The 26,617-nt window shown below is 40.8% G+C and overlaps 3 protein-coding genes across 3 annotated transcripts; all 3 read right to left on the minus strand.

Annotated features, from left to right (window-relative positions):
• Positions 1–1,105: 1,105 nt before the first annotated feature.
• LOC136440985 (neurofilament medium polypeptide-like) lies at positions 1,106–8,824 on the minus strand. The gene is made up of 3 exons (XM_066437195.1): positions 8,423–8,824; positions 3,141–3,973; positions 1,106–2,962 (listed from the first exon to the last, which is right to left on the minus strand). Exons 1-3 carry the CDS (start codon positions 8,741–8,743, stop codon positions 2,848–2,850), a joined length of 1,269 nt encoding a protein of 422 aa, XP_066293292.1. The 5' UTR covers positions 8,744–8,824; the 3' UTR covers positions 1,106–2,847.
• Positions 8,825–12,112: 3,288 nt separating this feature from the next.
• Positions 12,113–15,290, minus strand: LOC136440690 (uncharacterized). The gene is made up of 4 exons (XM_066436790.1): positions 15,242–15,290; positions 13,406–13,804; positions 12,888–13,121; positions 12,113–12,261 (listed from the first exon to the last, which is right to left on the minus strand). Exons 1-4 carry the CDS (start codon positions 15,288–15,290, stop codon positions 12,113–12,115), a joined length of 831 nt encoding a protein of 276 aa, XP_066292887.1.
• A 4,034-nt stretch (positions 15,291–19,324) lies between these two features.
• Positions 19,325–26,168, minus strand: LOC136440437 (uncharacterized). The gene is made up of 5 exons (XM_066436483.1): positions 26,021–26,168; positions 20,980–21,074; positions 20,524–20,703; positions 19,872–20,243; positions 19,325–19,497 (listed from the first exon to the last, which is right to left on the minus strand). Exons 1-5 carry the CDS (start codon positions 26,023–26,025, stop codon positions 19,325–19,327), a joined length of 825 nt encoding a protein of 274 aa, XP_066292580.1. The 5' UTR covers positions 26,026–26,168.
• Between the last annotated feature and the right edge of the window lie 449 nt (positions 26,169–26,617).

A 26,617-nucleotide genomic window follows, 5' to 3' on the forward strand; every position in this document is an offset into this window, starting at 1 on the left:
ATTTGTCATCATCTTGACATTTAAGGAAAGGTTTGAAAGCTTTGTGGAAGGCAGTGGTATAGGAAACAGTGAATGGAGAGATATACAGACTCTTAGAGTACTGTACACCAGGAAATAGTAGGCACATTTATAAGTCTGTGCTTTTGGCATACACTTCTCTGCAGCAAATTCATCACAGCCGTGAACGGGTATTTCTATTGTGTTGAAACTATTGTTTTTTAGAGATGCCACAGACTCTTTATTTTTACTGTGCCAAAAGGTGTACGTCCTGCAAAATTTAATGCAGTTACGGTAAAATGATCTGATTACATGGAGCATTGTGGTTATATATGTAAAGCTGCTTATCTTGCATAAGTTTAAAACTGCAGGTAAATTCCAATGCAGAGGTCTTAAAAATCAAATACATGAATTCAATTGCCATTCAAATTGCAGTCTGAAAATGTTTTAAGAATCAAAATTCAAATTGATTTAAAACAATTTGTTATCCCAGTGTATATGCACAAATTCAGAACATGTCTTACAGATTAAGTACTTACATGTGGAAATAGAAATATGATCCTACCAAACCCCAGTGGATTTAGAAAGTAGCTATACTATAAGAAGCCTAGCAGATTATTTTTAAAAGAACTTGCCTCAGGCTGTATATTACTAAATACAAGTACTAACGTCATTGAAATGACTTATAAGATTCACAGCATCTGCCTGAAAGTAGTACTAATTTGACCTTTACATCTAGTTAAAAAATAGTATGTTGTCAATTATACATAATGTAAGTGCTTGCGTTGTTGATAGTATTGAAATAAGATTGATCCATTTTTGAAGACGACCAACTAGTATAATTGTACAATGTATTTGCATATAAATATTCATAAATAAAATTTCACCTTTATGAAGATACCCACAACTCTTCTTGGGTATCACAGTAATTTTATACCTTATGATTTTAGTCCCATGATACATGTATCAGGCTCTCTTCATGCAGACGTAGTTGGGTCCAAAATTTTGCATCAAATCAATATTGATAAAGAGGTACTGAATCAAGATTCCTAGACCACCCCCTTCCCCCATGAACATACAAAACACAATAATCACTTGAGCTAAAGCAAATGTTGAACCAAATATTTATTTCTGACAAATATAAATAGGGATGGAACACATCTTTAGAATTCCTTGCATTCTAATACATAAACATTCTATGTTTTGGAGTCGTGTTGACAACCAAATGTCTGTTGCGTAACATGTTTTAGCAAGTGAATCACAAAAAACAACAACACTGGTATCAAATCCTCAAATACAACTGACTGCCAAAGCAACGTCTTCACTAAAATTCAAGTTTAACAAACATTCACACTGTCACAACAAGACATTTTCACTTCTTGTCGCACAAGAACCGACTGGGCTGTCTGGCCAATCAAGTTACATATCGGGATGGCATCTTGAGCGCCATAGATGGTACAGTCAGCAGTGTTTGGGGGCCAATCAGCTGCCAGCACGGACTCAAAAAGAAATACGACCAATGTCACGATTGCGACAACTACATATAATTATTCACATACTATATTGCCCCTTCTCAATATCCTATCAGATTGTTCACCATTCAAACTGCATTATGGGTAATATGTCAAAGTTGAAGGCCCGAGACATGAAGAAAACATGTCAGGACATGTATCAAGCATGGTCTTAACAAGAACTGTTAGCGGCCAAGTTATATATATAGGAGCCTTTACCTTTGACCTGGCGCATGCACAGTTTAAACCATGAACCAGCTTATTACTGACGTAACTACTGATAAAACATGTGGTCGACTGCTCCGCAATTGCACGATGATGATGAGGTTGCAGGGGAAGCTAAGGGTTGAAGATGCTTGTATCCTTTATTATATCATAATTATAATCAGATGTGCTCCTAAATCCGATGTGAGAGCACAGAATATAAGGTTTCTCGTTTGAAAAGAGATAACATGCATATACATGTATGTAGCAGTAGGGTGCATAGTACACTTATAACTATGACATTGTTACTGTGAATATAGTTAATTGCTGAACAGTCGTTCCTCTGGTTCACATTTAGAACTACAGCACTGGCTATACACATGTAGGAGCATATTTTACATAAATATTTGAATCCAGCTTACGTTTTTTGCAACCAATGTTTCCTCTTGAGCAACGCCACGTAACCAACATAGTGCCTTCCATTCTTATGTTTGAAGTTGCACATTTAAATCTAATCAACAGCTAGACAAAACTGTTTCCCTGGTTATGATATAACTTCACAACACAAACACCTCATAACAGTTATTGCTGATGAAAAGTCTAACCTGCCTTGATACAAGGCTCTGCCCTTGGTGCTGAATTCTTTGCACACCAGACAACGTTGGATGCTGGTTTTCCCGTACACCGTGCCAGTTGAACAAGTTGCATCTTATTTTAAGAACCACCGTCTTCGATGGCTTCCAGTTCACTCTCACTTTTTTTGTAGCGAGGAGCAACATTTTTCGAGGGACCGACCAAGACAGTTGGGGAAGAGGAGTTTCGTAAAAAAAGAAATGCACCGGGATGCTTTACAATGTGGCCCAAAAAGATGAACTTAAAAATACGAGGAGACAATTGCACTGGGCAACTCAAACAATGGAACAACGTTTTCAATTAACCCCTCTTGGCGTTTGAGTAGAATACTGTACATTCATTTATTTTCGCGGGGACATAATTTCGTGGTAGAATGGGAAAAGAGGTTTTCGTGATGTTTTAAATTCGTGGTTGAAACAAAACTGTACTACGGCAGTGTAGTACACTGAGGAGGTCACCGCGAAAATAAACCCAGTGCGAATATTTCAGGATTTACAGTATTTTAGGACGTGTATAGCTTCATCTGTTCCTCAACGTCGTCGTACGACTGAACGCCGAATTTGTCCTCGTTGTCTTGCATCAGTTTAAAGATGGCCGCTAGTTGTTCCTGCTGAATTCTGAAAATAGAAAGGCCACTTTGATGCAAGCTATTCCCGCAAATAAAGAAAACAATTTTCTTTACTTAATGGAAAGATATAGAAAATCATTTCGGCAAAATCATTCACATCTTCATTTCGTGTTACTACCTCAATGAAGTTTTTAGGAGCCGGCTAGTTGGATTCTTAAGATTCTTACCGTCTTTCGGTTTCCCTGTCTTCCTCAGTCATGCATCGCTCGGCTTCCTTGTAGACCTTGCGTTGTGGGATGGCCTCTTCGTAGATCTCCTCTTTTACCTTCTTCACGTCGTCATCGTTGTCTGGGACGGGAGTCGTGGCGTTCTCTGCTGCCTCTGGGTTTCCTCCATTTTTATCCGGACCCTCCCCGTTCTGTGTTGCCTCTGTTACCGTGTCCTCTTTCTGCTCTTCCTTGCTCTTCCCATCAGCGAGGAAACCGTAGACGTTCCTCGGCTTCCCTCGCTCTCTCCGCCGCCAAGGCCCGCGGCTTTCGCTGGGCTCCATCATGTCTGACGTCATGAACGGGCAGCTGAAAAGACTGGGAGGCTGACTGCGCGTTTTCTTCTTCTTTTTCTTCTTCAGGACTTTGGTGGTGGCGTCGCCGGCGGTTTTCTTCGCCACGACGGGCTCTGGTGCGCTAGCTTCCGCCCGCTCTTGTTCCTTCTCTTTTCCAGTCTCAACATTTTTTTCCGCGTCAGGTTGTATCTCTGTCGCAATCTGCACGATATCGCATTCTTCTTGTGGTGTTGTCTCCTCTTTCACTATGTCAGGACAAGCTTCCTCTTGCTGTTCCTCCGTCCCTTCACAATCGTCATTTACTTTTTCTTCATCATCCTTTTTTTCTTCTTTCTTCTCCTCTTCTTCGCCTTCCGCTGCGTTCTCGTCGCCGTTCTCGTTCCCATGTGCTGTCGCGCTGTCGTCTGCAGCATCTTTCTCCTGTTCGCTCAGACTGATGTTTGGATCTGTCTCTGCGATATCTTCAAGTTCAGGCATGCTATCCTCCGCCGAGGACACCTGTTCGGGGGAAGGAGAAGACAAATTTAAAGATGACAACGGTGGAGCCGCCATTTCTGAACTAGTAGTTGGAACGAAGCGATCGAATGATGTGCCCCATTCGTCACTCGGGTTGCTAGTACCAAAACCCCGGGGGTCTAGAAATGACTTCGTTTAAATGACAAGTACACAATCAATGAAATAACGGCCTGCGCGATACTACTGTGTGTTCAGTTGCTAAGCAACGGGTACCATTTGAACAATGTTTTGTGACAACTTCCGCGGTTTTTAAAATGTCATTAGAGTGTCACATGAGTATGTTTTTCCAAACCTATCATTCATTATATTTCCTCTGGGTTAAGTTTAGAGTAAACATCCGTGTACATTTCAATGCGGCATGCAGGGTCTAGAATTTAATCAAATGTAATCTGGATCAAGTATTGGTTACCATGTGACGACCCGTGTTTTCAGTTTTACGTTACAAAGGCCTTGCGCGTGGCTGGCCATCCCTTAATTGTACCCCCTCGGTAGCGCGTACTTTTTCCCCAATTAGACAATTAACGCGAGCATTCCTCTCGCTAAGATACGCTGTAGATGAATAACAGCAACTAGCGTCTAAATGGAAATTGGCGACATTTTTTGTACATGGAAACGATGTTGAAGAGGACATATAATATTCGGATCTTGTCTCAAAACCAGTTAACCGTACGCGTCTCACGGTAAGTGCACGCTGCGTAATGCAACGGTCCCAATTGCACCGGTGCCCGTCGGTGGTAAGGTCCCGACCGGGCCCGGGGCCACAATTTGTCCTGGTGGACTGCCGGTGTAGTGGGCCAGAATATACCCCTGTCCAGAATATACCTGGGGTTCAGGGAATATACCCCCCTGGGCCAGATTATACCCCGGTTATGGTCTGGCCTAGCCGGGTATTTTCTGGGCGGGGGGGGGGGTATACTCTGGCCTGCTACACCGGGTACGGGGGTGGGGGGTGTACCTCCTGGTGTTCGCACGATTAGCTCACGGCGTCTATTTATTACCGGGTCCCGCGTTTATTCTAAGTCCGGGCTAAAATGATTCGGGGTCCCGGCCAGGCCCCAAAATAGCCCGGCAGGCTCAGGGTGTCCGACGGGGCCACGTAGGGGTCACACCCGAAAGTGCAAAAAAACAGCCCGTCAACTAACCGGCGGGGCCCCTTTTTTCAAGTTGGGACCTAAGCATAAGGTATTGACAGGTTTGAATCACTGCAACCGAGGAGGTTATAGGGAAAAGGGGTATAGTCCTCCCTGTTACAACCAATGCAAATGTACGTTGTGTGTGCTCTTTAACATGCTCCATCGTAGAGCATGTTACAGAGCACTCATCCCTTGCTTTAACATAGGGCTGACCGCTCAACAGTATCAGAAGAACCGTAACACATCCGCACGGTGAAAATTGGTGTTCAAACGTCAGACGTCTAAAAGCTAGTAGATCCTCGCATCTCTGCTGTATGTTATTTCATCCACATATTTTTTACATATGTCTACCTATGACGTGACTAAGATACTTAAAGTATATCAGCTTCAACGTGTTAAGACATTTTTGAGAGAATGATGTAGAATTATATTATATAAAAAGTGAGGCTGCGGATATACCCGAAGTAACACTGTACAGGTTGTATTTCACGGGACAGGCATTTTGTTTCAGTGGAAAATAATATACATTTTATTTGTCAATATCCCAAATACGAATACAAAAAGTGAATGATTTAAAGCAGTTGTAATACACTTTCCCCTAGCTTTTCCAAGGTCGAATCCCCTTAAAAATAATATCTATACTAAATCAGTAAAGCCACTTATCATATTACGTAAAACGTGTATGGAAAGGGGTTGTGCATATGATAGTAGACTACACAACTTGTACTGATTTTGCCGTGCTTTGGCTTTGGGCTTGAATTTGCATCACAATTTTCAAATTTCATTTCCACAGCGTAAGTTTCATTTCAGAAGAAAAAACCCACTACAGCACTGTAAGACGTCCTTCCAAATTGTAACGAGAGAGCATGTATTCAACACCACGGGTGGGGTGTTTCGTCGTAGCCTGTTACAATGGCGTGCCGTTGCCGTGGTAACGATGACGCGCTCATAATATCATGCAATTCCCAGATGTCGTGAGTGCTTGTAAAAGCGTCAGCTGTTTATAATGAACTCCACTTCTAAGCATATATTGGAAAATCGTAAAAACAATGGCAGTGCGTTGTTTGTCCGATTGAAAAGATCACAGATGTTGACTGCATCCAACACAACATTCCGGGTTTTGATGTTTTCTGTTGGCATTGAGAATAGGCTTATTCTTGGACCCCGTACGTTCATACTAAGCCTTTCATAGCCGGCTGAATAAATTAAAAGATTTAGCCGGGTAAATCAACCCGGCTTTCTTGGCTTAATGATTTAATATGAACGCAATTCAACCGGCCAAATAAGGGTTTTAGAAGGGTTTTTCAAACCACCTCCGAAGGGGCTACTGTTTTTTGGATCATGTGCACCTATAGCTCTTGAAAGATCCTTTTGATGAATGTGTATGAATTTTTGTATGTGGATAGTTATTGAGAGCCCAAAGAAGCAAGTTTTGGGCTACATAGCAGTATTTTCAGTAGCCTGGTTGCCAGACCACCGCGCTCCTGGCGCTAATCCTTCGGCCGGGGAAGCAACTCGCGCCGCCGCCACAGATAGCACACGGCCCACTAATAGCGCGATCGACAATAGATATCAGGGTTCGGCTGCCAAGCGCCCGGGTGCCAACTCTATCCCTACTACTATGTCTTCCCCGGCCAAAAAGGCTTATCATCGCATCGCGCGAAAGGTCTGGTATCCAGGCTATATTTTCAGGTACTACAGCATTATAGAAAGATACCCCCCTCCTGAGAGTAATGTGGTAAAGTCCATGGATAGCTGGTCAGCCCTCCCACACGAATGACCCCTTATGGGAGGGAGATAGGTGGGGTTGAATAAGGGAAGGGGAGGATCACATCTGTGATGGCTAGAGAAATTCACAAAAGCTCTAAATGTTAATAATGGAGATATGGGATCTTCGATTACTTGTTAATTCTCTGATGGTTTACTCACGAATATGTCTGTATAACCATGCATCTCCATTCATCCGACTACTTTTCCGTTCATTTATCATACCAATAGGAATTCTATTGGATAGAGACCAATAAGATGACTGCTGTTTTCGTATGTACCGGTACCGCTACTACATTCCATGTATTTCTGTCCCCGGAGAGAGAGAGATAGAAGATTTACGTGCGATGACTTTTGAAAGTCAAATTCATCCAAGAAAAGCCTTCGTGTTGTGGGCTTCTTAGATGGCTTGGCTGGGTGAACGGGAGCTTTTCTATGGCCAAATATATAGGCAGGGTATCATAGATGCCGTCGAATGACCTAGTGGCTAGGCTAGCCAACACGAGATCGAGAGGTCGCGGGTTTGATTCTTGTCCTCGCTAGACGTTGTGTCCTTGGGAAAAGCACGTGCACTTTACATGGCATTTTCTCATTACAATCACGTGTGAAAATGAGTACCTGACTTCGGTTGGGGAGGTAAAGGGCGGTGGAAGGAGAGGAATGTGTTCCACCATCCAATACCGTTCCCTAGACAAAATGCATAACAGCACACTGCTACGGCCTTAAATGACGGATTAACCAATGAGCTTAACGGTCCGGGGCTACGTGACGAAGGCCTCGTACGTGCTTACACCAGCTGGTTGTGTCGGTGACTTTGTGTCTGCCGGTCTATACATAAAGCGCCGTCTATATACATAAAATCATATTTGTACGTTGACAGGAATTTACTTCATTGTACATGACAGCCTTTTACGTCACAGGAGACTTTCACAGGAGATTTTATACGTGCCACGTCTACGACTGTTTCAAGAATGCCCTCAATTGCTGTCATAAATCTATATATCGTAGGATTAATGTGTCAAGGCCCTCACTCGATCGCAGTTTCTCACGCCGTCAAACGCACCTGGATACGCACCTCATTTTAGTGGACGATGGGAACAATGTGTGTAATTGTTGAAGGGTTTTATACCTCGGGGAAAATAAAATATGATTTCTCTGGAAAATGTATGCATATGATTCAGCAACCTAACAGGAGATTAAGTATGTTTATAAGTTCAAAGATCTCTAAGTATGTTGTATGTGGGTATACCTTATATAAACATCTATTGACATGATAAACAATCACCAACGTTGGTAACGTCATACATACATTTATTTATGGAAACATATTTGAGACGACAGAAATATATCATAGTGGGGGCAAGGCAAAGTCTTAGCCTTCTTTTGTCTTTCCAACCTTATCTCAAATCTCAAGCACTAACACGGTGAGAAATTGACATGTACAGCGCTTAGAATAAACAGTCACAAATATAGAGCAATCACTAGAAAGCAATACCCGGAAGCGGTAAAGCATACGGTTAATTTTACAAACCTCGTCAGGGCACACCATTTCTTCGTCTTCTTCCGTTTCTCTTTCGCTCCCTCCATCCGTAGGTTTGTTATCTTCCTCCCCAATCTCCCACTCAACCCTTCCATCTCCACCACTTAGGTTGTCCGTACGCTGACCGAAGCCCGGCGGCGTTGTACCTTCATTTACGGGTCGTTGTTGCGGCGCTACCACGGCCTCCGTGTTTTGATCACCCTTAGCAACAGTATACCTGTACGCTGCCAAAACCGCCAACGCTGTAAAAACACAGCCCCCCACTACGGAAAATATTGGCAGTAAGGTTTCAAAATCTAGCTCGAAGTACATTTTTCCTGCGTCGAATCGCGTGATCGCTACCTGTGTTGTAAACACATCGAGAGAAATCGAGCGACGGTGAGCTGCAATCAGGTCATTTCCGGGTGCGACAGGTGTTTTCGTGTATTACTTCCGGGTTAAAGATAACGGTGGGAGTTGACATGGTTGAATGGCGACTATGTATGTCAATGAGTGAAGAAAGTGCGTTCTCGAAAATTCTCGCTTCACACGGAGTTTAAAGATAGCAAGATATTGCTGCAAACACAAGTGAAATGATTTTATGCTGATAGATTTTATGACTATGAAGTTTCAGGTACCATATATATAACATAGCTTCTGAAATATGTGTTTGTTTGAATTTGACTGAAATAGAATATTGACATCTTTTAAATGCACCAATCAAAATACCTTAAAAGGGCGATACAGAAATGAAACCATTGCGCTTTGATATTGCCTACATCTTAAGCTTTTATTGACACAACAGGGTGAACTGCCGATGAAGCATTGGTTGCATTGGTTTATTCGGGAACTGTCATTGGAAAATATTCCTGTAACAATTGTTGCTTCTACTCAAGTTTTCAGATGAAGAGCCTCATATCCTTAGGTAGCGTAGCGTTATGTTTGTGGTTGTTGCTGCGATGGATGGATTGCTACGATACGATGTGAGTTTTATCCTAACAAATAAAAGACATTTTGGTCGTCTTTCACTGCTTCTTTTTGCACTGTTCTGAACATGGTACGACTTTTGAGCGGCATGTAACATTTGGGCTCAGAAAAAGTGGTGTAGGTTAGCTTCTCCTAGCGGCATATTTAAGAACAGCAGTAGCGTTTTTGTTGAAGACACATGATAACGAGAAGGAATTGATGTTTTTAACCATTTCTCAGGCTTTATTTAGACTGGTCAAAAGTTCAAAGGTCAAATGTATTTGCATCTAATTGGTCAAAAACGGCTTCTGTGATAATTCTGTTCCTGGATTTAAGTGATGGTTTTCTTTAACTGTAACTGTTTCCTTATGTTTTGAAATTTTCACAAGGAGCTAAATGATAGTAGACTCACAAACTTAATCACTAAAATCGTAATTGTATTTTTTACGCTGTGGCTGAGTGCAAATCATGGTATAGCTGGCTCTAATTTGCCAGATGAGACCGAGTCTAGCCTCCTTCGCAGACTTCCCAGAGCGGCGGCGTATACATGTATTGGGGGGGGGGTATTTTCGTCGCCGAGGGAGTTATGTCGCAGAGGGAGTTATGTCGCCTCAGTAATCTCCCTCGGCGGCGAAAGTAACCCCCATCACAGCCCCCGAAATATACACCGCCGCCCCAGGAAGTCTGCGAATCGAGTCAGTGTATGTTTATCATTAGCCGAAGGTGCAGGAGTAAGAGTCAGGCCCGGCCTCTGCACACGTCATACCGGTTGGGCAGGACATCCCGTTGCACTTGTACTGTTCGCCAGTTCGGCCTTGACCAAATGCTGCAAATTATGAACGACAGAACGTAAGGGTTATATCAATGTGGGTGTTAGTCCCTGCAAATTAGGCTGTTATGTTGAAAATGTTCTAATTCGAATTGTTCTTCTTTTGAGCATTTTACAAGTAAAATTTGAATTTCCTTTTATTGGCTTAAAAACCTAAAATGACTGTTTTTGTGTGTGTATCTGTGCGTGCGTGTGTGTATGTTTATGTCTTGGTGTGTGTTTGTGTGTGTATTTGTGCGTGTTTGTATTATATATGTGTGTCTGTGTATGTATGTATGTATGTATGTATGTGTGTGTGAACAGTATGTGCATGTATTTGTCCGCGTGTATGTATGTGTGTGTCTATGTGCATGTGAGTGTTTGTTTCTTTGTGTGCGTGTTTATATTTCAACTTCAACTTGATTTACCCCCAGATAACAACGCGAGGGGCAAAGTAGGGGGGGGGGGGAGGAGGTCCCAGGCTAAGGCGGGCAGGCCTCCAGCCTGGCGCGGTATGACTCAATGTGGGGGTTTGCAAAGCAGTAAAGTTAAAAGGGTAGATCTGCTATCTCTGAATCCCTTGTTTGTATTTGTTTAAAAGCCAATGTTGCTTATCAAATTAAAGTGTAACTCACCATAGCAGTGCATGGAAATGCCGGCGTCAACGCAGGTCCAACCAAAGGGGCAGACGTTAGGATTGCAGAGATCAACGTCTGCAAGGACAAGAATAAAGAATTAATTTATCATAATCATAGTCAGTGCAATATTTGTTCCTCTTGTTTCATCTTTTCAGGAATGGGAGATATTGTCATGTGATACATCTACTACATGCATGTTCAAAGTGTATTGCTGTCTTGTGGGGAAATACATCACATGCCTGTATGTTGAAATACACCTACCTATTTCACAGTCGTCCCCCGTGTACCCAGGCACACAGCTGCAGGTGTAGGAATTGACTCCATCAACGCATGTCCCGCCAAATTGACAAGGAGAAGACTCACATTCGTCGACATCTAGAACGGAAAGAAGACATGGATGAATTAGAGTACCGTCGGCTTTACTTACCGTGTTTCAACATATATTAACAAAAAAACTTGTCCCAACTGAGACGGGGGCTGATATGGACTTCCAAAAATGTTGACCCATTGCTGACGTCACACTTGTGACAAGTCACGTGTCAAAAACGATTGGGTCAGAGAGCTGAATGATTCAGTCGAAAATTCCCGTTAGTCCATTTTTTTAGGACTGTTCAAACTTTCCATAATACAACACAATCCTTTTAAGTACATCTAGAAATATGTTTTTGTTCAGTTACTTACTGATCTCGCATCTCTCTCCATCAAAACCTGGTGCACAATCACAGAACGTGTAGTCGTCGTTGAAGCAGGACGTACAGTTGCCGCCATTTTGGCAGACATTCTGGTTGCGGGTGGTGATATCTGAGACAAATACATTGAATATAAAAACTGTATCTGAAAAATTAGAGGACGATGAATGAAATTAACATTGTCTATCTTATAATCTATCTATATCTATCTATCTAATCTATTTATCTATCTACATGTTTCTATCTAGAGAGAGAGAGATTAGATGTAGATAGATAAATAGATAGATAGATAGATATAGATATTAGATAGATAGATAGATAGATAGATAGATAGATAGATAGATAGATAGATACATATAGATAGATGGATGGATAGATAGATAGATAGATAGATAGATAGATAGATAGATAGATAGATAGATAGATAGATAGATAGATAGATAGATAGATAGATAGATAGATAGATTGATAGATAGATAGATAGATAAATAAGGTAGATAGATATGAATAGAGATATAGAGATATAGATAGGGACATGGATATAGATATTAATATAGGTGTACCATAACAATGGTTTAAAGGGACCTGGGTTCTCTTATGTTTAAAATGTACATAACAAAGACTTCTCACCCGACTGGCACACATAGTTGTGACTGGCATGGCAGAGGTCGGTCTTGCATTTGTAGCCGCCATCTCTGGCCAGAAGCACGCATAGGTTGTCAGGTTCTCCTGGTACCCACTCGAGAGAATCTGGAAAAGATTATAAATCGTTGAATAGCAAAGTTCTTTATTCAAAACCACGCACGAACCGACGTTTCGATGGCCATCTGTCATCTTCATCAGGGCAATACTCACTGGTTTACAGTGCACTGAATTAACGAAGCTAGGTGTTACTGGTTCACAGTGCACTGAAGCTAGATGGAGCCCTTGTGAAGATGTCAATACCTGGTTGCAAATAAAGAACTTTGCTATTCAGTCATTCACCAACCTAGGCCTGATAGAATTATTCACGGATTCAAAGTCCTTGTTGTCTCAAAATTGATATGGTGATGATGGCTGGTTTATTACTTCACAAAATAACAATGCCTGAATTGTAAGGCAAGAGCTCGACTTCACTGAAAAGCAGTAAGCTAAGATTTCAACCTCGCATACAAATAGTCAGCTGGAATTAGCATTGCCAATGCCTTTCTGAATAGTTATCTCTACGTATTTTCTAAGCCTTATCACGCTTAACTGGAAGAGTTTTCATCAAAAGGTATCTGAAAATACCAATGTAAACAGTCAATACAGGACATCAAACAGAAACTTTTAACAGCAAGAAGACACAACGGAAGGAATTATCGGACTATATGTTTGGGTTGGATAAAAGTACTTACTTCCCAACTGAGAGAAGTCCGAAAAGATGAATGTAGCAGGTGTACTCTTCAGCCCGATCCAGTGGGAAACGTTGGATCCGTGAGAGATCTGGTCGGCAAGGAAGCTCTGTTCACCCCTGTCCTTTATCGCTGCGAGGCTTCCCCCAAGGGAAGCGCACTTTGTTCCGGCGTCTGCGTGGTTGAGAGCGTGCTTAGACAGCTGGTAGCACTTTCCATTGTGTGCGGGTATGGGATCTGAAACATGCCGTATTCGGGAAGATTAGCACTCCTTGATGCATATGCAATTTCGTGTTTTTCGTGTATTTTCCTCTCTCCCTCTCCCTCTCCCCCTCCCCCCTCTCTCTCTCTCTCTCTATCTCTAATAGTATTTATATATTTCCCGCTTTCTCCCTTTCTCTTTCTCAGTTACTTATTTATTCCCTCCATCTCTCTCACTCCGTTTCTCTAGCTCCACCCCCTTCCCCTATTTGCAAAAACATCATCAAAAAGGTAGTAAGAAAATTTTCTTTCAAACTTACCCTTGATGACGCAGGTAGCGTACAAGTTACTCACTTGAGCGCCATCCACACACCATCCGTCAGTCTCGTGATCAATGCCACATACGTCTCCGTTGTGGTAATCTGGGATGGAGATGAATGTGTCATCAAGAGGTGGACAATTCTCCGGCTCCGTTGTGCCACACATGTCGTTGGATATGTGCACCTGAACGCGACAAGCGATGTCTGTCCCTACGTCAGGAAGAACAGGGCAGTCTGCAGTCCACTGGCTACCATAGCAGTCCAGGTTTGCTCGCATGCACGGGTACATCATGCCTTCAGCCACGCACGCCGCTTTGATGTTGGTACTGGTCATCAGACCTGAGACCCTGACTTTGTAGTAGGACCAACCTTGGATAGAGGTCAGGTACACCATCTCGGCTGGAACAGGAAGCAAAAATGATAAGTCAAAACGTTTGTTCCAATATTGTGGGAAAAATTAATACATCAAATATTGAATTCGTAGTAATTTAGCAGCTGCTTGCAAATAGAATAAGATATAACCTTTATTCTGTTGAACATTATTGGACTCTAGGAGCGTCAAAACCTTATACTGATAAAAGTAGTATCCACGAAAAAAAAAGAAATTAAGGTATCAGTACTAGTCTGATATAGATAACGTTTTTACATTGAATGCTTGTGCGGTCGACGTTCATATTTTCTTCTTGATGAAAAATCAAGAGCTTTTTCACTAGTTTACTAATGATAGAGCGGCCTTGTGCACGGTGCCAAGTGAAGTTCGCCTCAAAGCATTTAGTGCGTTATAAATACCTGTTACCATGTCACAAAAATGGGAAGAAACACAAAGCAAAACACGGAACCAGACTTTGAAAGTATGCGTTTGATAACCACTTCAACATACAGATGTAGATTGTATATAACGTTGAGTAAGCAAAGCGTGACGCTTCAACATTGACGTTTCTAAAACTCAGCCCGAACTGTTGATTTTAGTGCTTTCTATTTTGATGTCATTACATTTAAGTACAACCATGATTTAACAAGGTTATTGTTGATAAGAAGAAAACAACCCAGATTTTACAAGCATGCAGCATGACTAATCAAATAACACATAACAGTTAGATCTACAACTGTCAAGAATTTAAGTTTAAAAATTCGACACACCCCCAACCACAAATTCTGACCTGCAACCATACAGCAAGAAGGTACTACACAGATTTCACGAGCATACGTTTAGCTTATAATACGTAGTTTTACATCTGGTAGAAAGTTGAGTAATATCTAATGATATACTACCACATTGATAACATTTACAATACAACAATTTCATATAACCATACTAGAAAATAGATGAGAGGAGAATTACCTTTGAATATTTGAACAAAAGTTAGGCAATGTGTACATTTTACACAAGCTTGAAACATTGTGTTGTTTTTAAGTTACCCAAGAGTTAAGATATTGCTGGAAATGTATGCATATGTTAAAAAGTTAAAACATTGGTCATTCCTCTTTTTAGTTGTTCTTTTTTCTTACATCCAAGAGAAGTAAAATGTTCTAAGCGACTGCCATTTCTATGCTTTTGACATCATCAAATCTGAAAAAAAATGACCTAAAACTTGTTTTGTCCCATGCCATGGCAGCAATGAGCGTTGAGCATAAAAATATATTTCGAGTTGTGCCCACCCCCCCCCCCCCACGAGCTGAATTTGAGCCAAATCGACTACAGACAAAAGCACGTTAAAGCCATTGCTCCGTCGTGTCCTATTGCGGCGAACGTTGTACATTTTCATCGCGAGCCACTATAACGTTTAAGAAATTTAAGGACCTATAAATCTAGTACATATGATAGATTTTACTGACCTGACAATGGTGTCGACATCAGGAGCGCGATAGCTAGGATGGCCAGCATGACTGCGACAATGTATGTTCACTGTTGAAAATGTTCCTCTGCAAGTGCTATGATCCCCCTGCACTTCTAATTTATGCAGTGAAGTGAGCAGGATGTTGCTATTGTTTCACATTAGAGTTTCTATTCGTCCTAAGCAACGGACGTCGTAGCTAATGCATTGTTTGAGGAAACCCTACCTTAAAAGACTTGTTTGACCAATACCCACATTGAATGTGTAAACTAAGGTTTTAAGCAGTGCGTCACTTGTAACGGCAGTGACCCCGACACCAAAACAAACGATATCTGAATCGCTAAGTTTGTGTTAGATTTTGGTACAAAGCACTGATGACTTCATCCAAGGGAAAGCTAAACGGTACATGCCTAACATTAAATGTTAAACATCACAGAAGACCTGTGCCACACAACGATTGTATTGAATGTACCCCCCTCCTTTTTTAGTTCACTTCAGTACCACAAATTGAAAGCCACTCAGATGTTTGGGGTTAAATTAACTGGATTGTGTTGACAGATGTTAATTTATTCACCTTGACTTGAAAAGTACTAAAATATCGCAATAAGTGCTTAAGACTCCTAGACACGAAAAATAGTGGACTCCGCTGACTGAAATGTAGGCGGGTCGAAAGCTAATTTTCCTTCTTTCTCTCCCAGGGTACCCAGCTGGGATCCTCGGCAGTGTAAGCTTCTATTCCCGCCTAGACAGGTTAGCCCAGCCTGGTGAATTTGCCTGGCTGAATTCAATCAACAGCTACTCCAGGAGGGAGGGGTTGGGGGTGGCTGACGCAGCATTTCCTCGGAGGCATATTGACCCTGGTGCCGAAGAGCTGGCCTGTGTGGGCCCTGGCAACTGCCTAGATTCCACATTAGATTTACTGTGACCTCATTATAGAATTAAGAAAAAACAATTAGCAACTCCATTATTCGTCACTTCTAAATGCAAATCTGCAAAAGTTAACAAATGTTTGTTTCGGAAGTTTTGTTGTTTTTATGTTTGCCTTTATTTGATCCCCGCAAAGGGATAAGATTTTAAAAAATGATGTTTGTACGAAGAAATCGTTTTGGCCATACAATGATAAATGAACAAATTACCTACTTGAGAATGAAACACCGAAACAATATTTGGTCCTCAAACTCCAATTTTATTGCCAGCATATCAAATCTAAGAAACATACGATAGGAAAATTGAAATTCAGTAAATTCTGCTGTCTAGATAGTGTCATATTTCTCAAAATACCATGGCCATATGTCAGCTTCTTCGCTTGTTCTAATGATAATATTATAGACCTCGTGTACATTGGTGACAACAATTCACGTTCAGATAAATCCATTCATTTCCATCTTCAAGTCAAAGTCGCTTACGCTATATTGTTAGATAATTGTATTGCATTAAACTTATTCTATCTTCACTAGTTAACTTTTAATTGTAGAAATCTAGGTATATACTGCAAGTATAGAATTGGCTTTTTTAATGTGATACAAGTCGTGCCAAAGCTATATGAAAACTGAAGCAAGTGACAATTATATTCTGTTCTAAGCTGGTCTTGGGTTAATAACATGTTATAAACTGGTTAACTGTTCTTGATTAATTAACATTAGGCAAAATATTCTAAGCGGTTCAAATCACCAAGTACATTCCTGTATATTGACTCCCTAAAAAAACTGAACCTTTGTTACCTTAAAGCATGTCGTCTTTATTAGAAAATTGTGCCAATTTTGTATACATTTTCACCTCGTAAAAATGACCATTCAAAGGGATCTTGATTATTCAAAATAAGCAAATAAAAGGAATAATATAGCCTTGATAAAGCAAGTACTATGTAGGAAGTGAAGAGTGGGGCCAAATGACAATTTAATTATAAAATGGTATTGACGTGAAATCCAATTATTTTCTTTTCCGAAAATGTCTGAACATGAGATCTTGTCAGCTGTAACGTTACATAATATCTTGATGTAATGTAGATTTCTGAGATAAATTTTTTTATGCAGCCTTTTCCTTCACAAATCTCATCATAGCTCCTTCCTTTGGCCAAATATTACAGTTTCACTTCCTACAGCGTACTACTATTCTGCAGACTTTAAATAGGACCATTTTCTCCCTCAACCCACCAAAGTTTTTTTTTGTTTCTTGAATCTTGAATAAAGCTTTAAAGAGATATATCTAATTAACAGCACTCTGAAAGTGGTGTATGATTCCTCTGGCAATGTGTGTCTTGAAATGCATGTTTTAGTTTGATTACTGAATTCAGGTGTAAGTCGCTACTTCTAGGTTAGGATGTAGTAAAGCCATTAAGTCATGATCAGTTGAAATTTAAACCTATTAGAATTTAATAGTAACGTATTTTGAAGTGTAAAGGAATCATACTCTCTTTCAGACTAATGTCCTGGATGATCCAAATGTCCGTTCGCTGTAGTCATCAGTGGAAAGAAGGCTTAAAGACCACACTCTCCACTGCCAGCAGTAAATCAAGGTCCTGCAGTTACAGAACATAGAAAGTCGTTGATGTAAGTTAGACATCCAGGTAATAAGATACATCCAGGTAATAGTTACTCAAGTAACTGGATATGATTTTGGAAACGATCAGATGGTTTTAGTAGCATCCACTACATTTTGTCAGTGACTGTGAGCAAGATTGTCGAACTGCAGGTTTTGTAACCACTAACTAGTATGAATTCTCAAGGAGAAAGTCGTTTCATGAATAAAAGAGTTGATGCTTTTTCACCATCATTTTTCAGAATGAATAACGAAATAAATGAGAACAATCCGACCCTGAAAACACATAATGATATTCTAAGACAGCATTGTAATACTATCAAATAAACTTTTTATTCAACGGTATTTCTAACCTTCTTAATCCAGGTCGTCATTTTTCATCTGGTCCCGGTAGTTGATAGACGATGGCCCGTTGCTTCGCACGCATTCATCACTGAGCTTTTCAACAGTGCAGCCGTCCTACAAAAATGTAGTTGTAGATGCGCATGTACTTGCACATGATTTAATGAAAAAGCACACTGAGAGCTCAAAAATGTGTTGGCTTCGGCTAGAACCTAAAAGGCGGTATCGCATTAAACATATACATTTATACTGGTTTCTTGTACTGGAGGTTCAACGGTAACATAAACCATAGTTCACCTTCTTGTTGCCCCAGCGTCCCTTGAAGTTCAGCCATGACCAGGATTCGGTGTACCCTCCATCTGGCCGGTACTTGATGCAGGGCACGTTCTTCCAAGTGTCCCATGCCGTCCCCGCACTGGTCTCGTCCTGCAGTTTCTCGTTGACCAGGATTTTCTTGTATGTGTGGGTGCCAGGGGTGGACCACAGGCCGTGGCTTCCTGTGATGATAATCAAAGCCATGGGTCGATATGTTAATTGTTGAAAGAATTCAGTTAGAATTCCAGTCATTCGGTCTACTGTTTGGTTCGTACTTTGGTTGGTTGGTTGTCTGTCTGCTTGTCCATGTTTTAGTTGGTTGGGTTTTTTTTGGGGGGGGGGGGGGATTAGGCAAAGGAAAAATTGTGTGGTTATTAGACGAAGAAACAGACAGATTACAGATTGCATTACATGTACAGAGGAATACAATGTTTGTTTGTGACGGTCGTACCTTATATTCAGTGTCACACATGCACATTTTCAACCATAGTGTATGATTGTGAAAAAAGGCAGTAAAAAGGATACCAGCAGCTGAATACAAGATGGGATGTGTCCCTTCAGTCTTCACAGTGTCGCCATCCTTCTTGTACGTCTGTGATGCAGCATCCCAGTCGTATGTACCTAACCAGTCAACAAACATTGTCTTTAGTTAAGTATGCGTCTATTGTCGAAAAATGAGATTAAAAGAAAACTAATACAAACTAAAAACAAGCTTTAAGCAAATACTGCTAACTGTTAATAAATACATGCCGATTTGAAATTCTTCCATGTTCAATGGCAATCTGTTCAAAAAAGACTTCATCAAGTGTAATTGTTTATTAAAGACTGTCCAAGTACATGTTCGTTACAACCAAAGTAAACGCTTGAACTGTCTATGTACAAAACGCCTTCAGAGACAATATTGACTGGTAAGTAAAAAGATGGTACCTCCAAAGTTGTGAGCGGAGACATAAATGCTATTTGGTTGGTCACCAACCAGACGAGCGGTCATGTGTTCCCAGTCGCCCACGTGATGTCCAAAATTAGAGTAGCCACCGATGCATTTTCCAAAAGCCCTGAATCCTGTTTAACGATCAGAAGAGATAACATCAAGCAAATTAAAGCTATCTCAATTTATAAGGATTGCGTTGTGCATGTTTCTTGCCATCTTGGTTCATCAGTAATGAACTGTAACCTGCAAAAACGTGAACTTTCGCATCATTCTTTGATACTTCAACACGAACACAAAAAAAGGCTTTTAAGTGTACACACTTGCGACAGTGGTTTATCAAAAATGTTTTTTTTTCCTGTAAAGCGAGTCACTCGGGCGTTCGAAATAATGAGGCTGGTTAAAAAGAATCTGACTAGTGTAAAACTAACCAGACCAGGCAATGCACTCCAGAACACTCGAAGGTATTGATAGTTTAAGAGCATCATAGTGATGAAGGTTGACCTACCGATACAAACTTTCTTTCCCCTGTTGTAGGGGTAGAACATCCAGTAGAAGATGTCTGTAGTCACACCATTGATCCGCTTCCAAACAGCGTACACAGGAGGCTGCTCAGTAGAACCGACTGGCTCTCCACCGAAGAAAGGCAGTGTGCTTGAGGGTTTTGACAGGCCTTTGTTGGAGCTCAGGTAACAGTTGTCAGAACAGGTAGGAAGAGTCGACGGTGTGCTGGAATAAATGTTGCCGCCATCGTGCACCTTGACGTTCTGAAGGTGAAACCCGACGCTGGAAGGTTTGTACCCCTCACCATTCGCCAACCAAACTTTTGGTGCGTACTTGCTCACTAGTCCTTCCATCTGGTCATCTGGGACTTGAATCACTACATGAAGACAAATCATTTCTTTTATTGGGATACACATTGGATTGCTGAAAGCCTACAACCTTTAAGGACGATACACAAAGACATGGACATAGTGGATCTGCACTTAAGTACAACAACTCATATTACAGCTCCACAGAAAACTACATAAGATTAGACAAAGACAAACTTAAGCAAATTTCTGTTTACAAACGTGCTTTTTATATTGCTAACTGGTCCTTTCAAATTCATCACTTCTCCTTACAAAAAAGCAAACAGATCCGGTTATGTCCTAACCTACCTTTTTTACAGACCAGCTCAATCCCAGTCCATTGTCCATTAGAGCAGGTCTTTACTGTGTTGCCGGAGACTTGGGTGTACCCGGTATGGCACCGGTATGAACATTTCTCTCCGTGTGTGTAGGGGGAGGAACAGTCGGCCCGAGCTGTGTTCGCTGGGTTCGGTGGTGCAGAGCAGCCCGCTAGTGTTGATGGAAACAATCCAAGCATCGAGTTACAACTAAGTCTAACTTCTTAATAAACATTGTCACGAATCTAATTTCCTTAAAACATACCGGAGGTTATGTTCTAGAAAATGTTCATGGGCAACCTTTCGATATGGACTTTCACAAGGATATATTGGGGGAAATAGCAAAGATAGAAGCAACTATCTCTCACAAAATAAGAGGTACCAATATGTTCTCAAAGTTATGCTGAATCTGAGCACATTTCATAACCTGCCATATATATGCCCTCACCAGATCTTCGACGGCGGCGTCGGCGCTTCCAAAATGCGTCTGACTCCAGGACGAGTGCACATATCAGAAGAAGGAGAAACACACTCTGCCACACTCTGAAAACAGAAACTCATTCAGAAATAGCTGTCTCACAGTTCAAGTGTAACTGTAGGTCTTGTATATGTGGCGCTACCGGAAAGCTTCCTATCCATTTGTCTTCAACGAAATGATAATGAGGTTGGTTAATGAATGAATGAAGACCTTTATTGTACATTCGTGCCCCGAGGGGCTAGATACAGGTCGTTTAACATAAACCTAACTAACATGGAAGTGGCATACACAGTGAAATAAATACAGTACATAGTTAAACATAACGTTACATGGTAGACGAAAGTGATAAGCTAAGCTAATCCAGTAGAGTCAACTTCTTCTCGCTTCTTTGTACATGTGTAGATGTATGTGTAGATGTATGAACAGATCATGTTTCTTGTACAAGGGTTGTCTAGACGTAACAAAAATATTGATTTTATCCGTTACGTTTAAATATTCAAAGTATGGGAATTTCTCATTTATACATTTGAAAAGAACATTTCTTTCTATATCGTAAAGATTACAATCTAAAATGAAGTGTCGCTCATCTTCTATTTGATTCAACTTACAATATTGGCAAAGTCTATTTTCTAGAAGCGTGCGGTTGTGCCTTCCTGTTTCAATATGTAATTTGTGACAACTAATCCTGAATAAAGTGACAGCTACTCTATGATGTATGTTGCTTATAGATAGATACTCTTCTTCCTTATATAGGGACTTAAACAGTCGGTAAGTTCGTAATTTGTTGCTATAAGATTTCTCTCTATTATCATTGTGAATTTCGGCTGAGAATGTTCGAGTTAATACCCATCAATTCTAACCTTAGGATGATGCATAACCTGATAGTTTTCACCTCTTTAAAATGTTTTGCTTCGGCCTAAGATCGACGAAACCAGCTAAAATAAAAACAAACTTAATGAAGTTATAGGGCTAGAAATAGATAGATAGGCTGCGATGATATGTATAATTCACCAATCTGAAAAGCATGATTCACAGTTAAGATATTCTTTTAGTATTTTGGAGCATACGGAGAGTTTAAGCGTATAGAACTTATACTATACAAAAGTAACAGTGTTTAACAGAAATATTATCCTTATTGAATCAAGTAATAAGAGCGAAATATTCTTGTAATACTTTATATTTAGTCTCTATCATAGTCCATGGGTTGCTGGAAATAGTGTAAATTGGCCAAATAGACTGAATAATTTACCAGACGAGGTAGCCATCCATTGAAACCTAGTACATTACATTGAGTAGTGAAATACATGTAAACTTTTGACGAATTCATCGGCTCTATGTACAAACACATTTCAAACTTAACATTCTGTTCTACCGTTTTATGTGGAATGTTCGTGAAAACAACCCGTCACCGTGTTTTTCAGGCAGAGGGAGAAAGGTGAAACAATCGAACATCACCTCTTACACTGTAAACTTTATACCACGCAAAGAAGTACTATGTTCATATCCATTTCTAACATAACTGACCTTCAACTACTTAACGACAGTTCATTATGTTCTCTTTTGTTACGAGGTTCCACGCCACTCTCATACTTACAAAACTGTAACATATTCGATATATTTCATACTTACTTCCATTGCACAGGCAGATTCATTTAATGATAGATACCAATTTGTACTGTCTATTGTTATTTTCCTTTTACCCATTTTGTATTTATGCATGTCATTATGTCTCTTTAATGTATGTGTTGAGTAGAAGGCTTCAAATAAGCAATCGCTTCCTGCCTAATACTCAGTTAACATATACGAATAAAATTTAAAAAAAGGTAAAAGAGCCCCAGTCCCGTGTTATCTAATGTATTGACGATTTTCATTGTGTCAAGACAGTTTGGACTCAAGAAATCTGAATCGGTATCGTGCGACCAGATCCAAGGAACCAAAATCAACATATCTTGTTCAAACAAAATTATCTCTACAAACAAACAAACAAACAAAAATTAACTCCAGAATTCATATTGTAGGGTACAGGGTTAACGTTGGTGCTGTTTTTCTCAGGTAATGAACTGCCTCACTCCCACGGGAAATTTTGTTTTACGAGCAGTACCGAAACATGTTCCCGCCTGTGAGTTCAGGTGTGCGCCGGCATGACATCGGAGGCGTCAATAAGACCTCCCAGGAGTATCATTTGCTTTTTGTAAGGTCATTTGTTGTAAGGAGAGATCTTTAATCTGGCAACACCACTTTCAATGCATTCCTTCCACTTAGGTGTATTTTTTTTATTTTTCGTTAATTTTGTACTTAGATGCATGAGCACGATGCGGACATAACTGGGTATGTAGAGAATGGAATTGTCAAATAGCTTGTCCATCATGACTCGTCTGTATTCAAATGAGAGAAGTAAAGCCCGGAGCTAGCCTCTTGGTTGGAGCATCAAGTTTCAAAACGTGGAGCCAACATATTTCTGTATTCATTCAATTCCAACAAGTGTTTAATATCACTTTGTTATGTTTATGATACTGAATATGAATAGCTGTTTAAAAGAGTAACATCATCTGTATTTCTCATAAATGAAGTAAAATACAATGCTTGACACCGAATGAACTTGACTCCTAGCCAAGTTCTTCAGTGCCCAAATCCATCTATACGCTCGTGCGTGACTTCACCTGTGCTAACAATAATTTAGTAAACCAACATACGTACAGGTGTGCTCACTGCCTGAACGGCCACTGATCCCAGCCTGTATAAACAGCCGTGCAGCAAGTTGGCATTGGTTTATTATGTGACATTGAAAAAAAAATCATATTGTAATGTAAAACTGCACAAAGTATATTTGTCCGTTTTCCATACAATTTGCACGGATTTCATAAATTTTCTGAAAATGCTTAGGCACTTTGGTCTAGTTCGTTGCTATACCTTGTGTGACAGTTACTGATCTGTCCTCTGGAGGGGGAGGGGGGAGCAGACCTCTCAAGAACGTGTTGTTCAGCAGATTATCCAGTTTAACAGCCCTTCGGCGTAACACACGAGCTTATGTATCTCATCTGTACAACTAGTGCAGTATAACAACCACCCTTCTGCGTAACACACCAGCTTCTGTACCTGTATCTGATCTCTATAGCCAGTATAAACGCCCTTCGGCGTAACACACCCGCTTCTGTATGTGTATCTGTATAGCCAGTATAACCGCTCTTTGGCGTAACACACCGGCTTCTGAAGCTGTATCTGTATATCCAGTATGACCGCCCTTCTGCGTTACATAACAAATATGTTTCAATTTTGGGCCCCAGAGTCGTGTCGTACCGGCATGGCCTTTCTTCATTCATACTCGCAGGATGTTTTATGGCGAAACTGTTATGTCATACCTGTATGGAGAGGTAACGCTTACAATTGCTTGGCACAGAAGATGGGTGTTGGTTGATTTGACGTCCATTATGTTAACCATAACACGAAGCAGGTGTAAGCATTCTATGGCTCTTTAACGGTCACAGTGAGCTCCCATAGAGCGCCAACGGCATCAACGTATGTATCAGCAGTAAAGTTTAGCATTTTGTTATATCTTGTTTTACCTTCAAACAACTTCACTCTATAAGAACAAAATCACATTCATAGTTCATATTGACTCTATAGGGTATAGGGTCAACGTTGGTGCTTTTTTTGCAGGCGATGTACTGCCACACTCACACAGAGGTAACGGGGGGTGCCCTAACTTGTGACGCGCCCTAACATGTCACGGATTTTTTAGTGATCTTATTTTGCATAAGTACGCCGTGTTTGTGTCCACTGACTATGCTCATAAGGAATGCAAATAAACCAAGTTCATGCACATAATTGTTATTTGCATTCAAAACATATGTGTACATATTCGAATTCATTTCTTATTTTGTCGAGAATAGTATTTTGACAATAATGATGGCAACGCTGAGTAGAGGGTCACTGCGTAGCTAGACGGCCCGGCACCTAGATATACGACCTGTGCCAAGCAGATACACAAGTAACACAACTATCATCCACATAAGAAATATAACTTCATAAAACACACAAAAAAATGAGTCTTGAGTGTTTGTTGAGAAGAAAACTGACCAAAGAAAACAACATAAACATCGCTGCCATCCGGCGACATTGTTTTCCCGCCATTTTTTTGGGCCGCGATGGTGGCGGACGGCGATTCAACGCACAGCTTTGTAACGCTCTAACACGTGCTTGGTACCGTCTATGAAAAGGAATCTTTATACAGAGATGGCGAAGATATTTTCCAATAAGTAGACGGAGTATTGTGATGTAAGCGGTGTCGTTTTTTCGTAATAATTTTGCAAGTCGGGTCGCATGCAAGACGTACGTCGGGCAGCGCGCACAGTGCGTAGTAGCCTATTTCCCGTGAAAACATGAGCTGGGATGCGCTGGATATAGCCCTTCTCACATGACGTGAGAAGTGCACACAGTCAAAATTTTCCGGTCAAAAGAAGGCTAGAATATAGCAGACTTACATTTCCCTAACTTCATCACCAATTTCCGAAGAGAGCAAAATTACCAAAGCGTGATAAGTTAGGCCAAGGAGGTTATATAGACGTCTATAACCTCCTTGGTTAGGCACACTATCTGGCGTAGCACTAAATCAGAACGTACATTCGTGAAAACGTCTCACAGCGTTTGCCGCTTGTAACGCGGAGCGTGAAGGGCCCATGAACTTTCACATGAATACATTTCTTGTCCATGTATGTTCTTTACATGAATGTGTTCAAAATTCATTCATTAATACATGACCATTCTTTGGCAACCAGCAATGGAGCGCCGTGAGATCGAGAGCGTAAAAAAACGTCACATGTTTGGGCACCCCCGTTATGTTCTGTAACATTTTACATAAGGATGACTTTTTCGGCAAGTTTGTCACAGTTTTCATGGGGCGAAAGCCATAGTGAACCGTAAAACGGCAAAAGCTTGAGGGAGTGGACTAGACCAAGCTGATAAAGCCTCGCGTATTGCGTAAGCAAAGGAAGAAGAACAGAGAAGTACCTACTTCATAGTGAGGTTGCTCTCCTGGGTGTACTGCACACGTGTGATAAGATTGTGTGGTCCGGGTGGTGTCGAAACTTTCTCCCGCCTATGAGTTCAGGCGCGCGCCGGTATCAGAGCTGAAGACGGCGATGATACTAGCGCCTACGAAGCTGATCCTTGAGTGCGTTTTGTAAAGTTTTTTTTGTTGTAATAGGAGATTTTTAATCTCACAACGCGACTTTCAAAGCATTCCTTACTCTTAGCTATAGGTGTACTTGTCTCGTTGATTTTTGACTTACATTCATGAGCACGATGCGAACATTAGTGGGGATGTAGAGAGTGGAATTGTCAAATAGCTTGTCCATCATGACTCGTCTGTATTCAAATGAGAGAAGTAAAGCCCGGCGCCTCTTGGCCGGGCATCAAGTTTCAAAACGTGGAGCCAACATATCTCTGTATTCATTCAATTCCAACAAGTGTTTAATTTTCATTTTTCACGTTTATGATATTGAATATGAATAGCAGATGTTACCCATCATCTGTTCTTCTCATAAATGAAGTAAAATACATGCTTGACACCATATGAACTTGACTCCTCGCCAACATCTTTAGTGCCCAA

Source organism: Branchiostoma lanceolatum, chromosome 8 (genome assembly GCF_035083965.1).
Source record: "Branchiostoma lanceolatum isolate klBraLanc5 chromosome 8, klBraLanc5.hap2, whole genome shotgun sequence".
Taxonomy (NCBI): domain Eukaryota; kingdom Metazoa; phylum Chordata; class Leptocardii; order Amphioxiformes; family Branchiostomatidae; genus Branchiostoma; species Branchiostoma lanceolatum.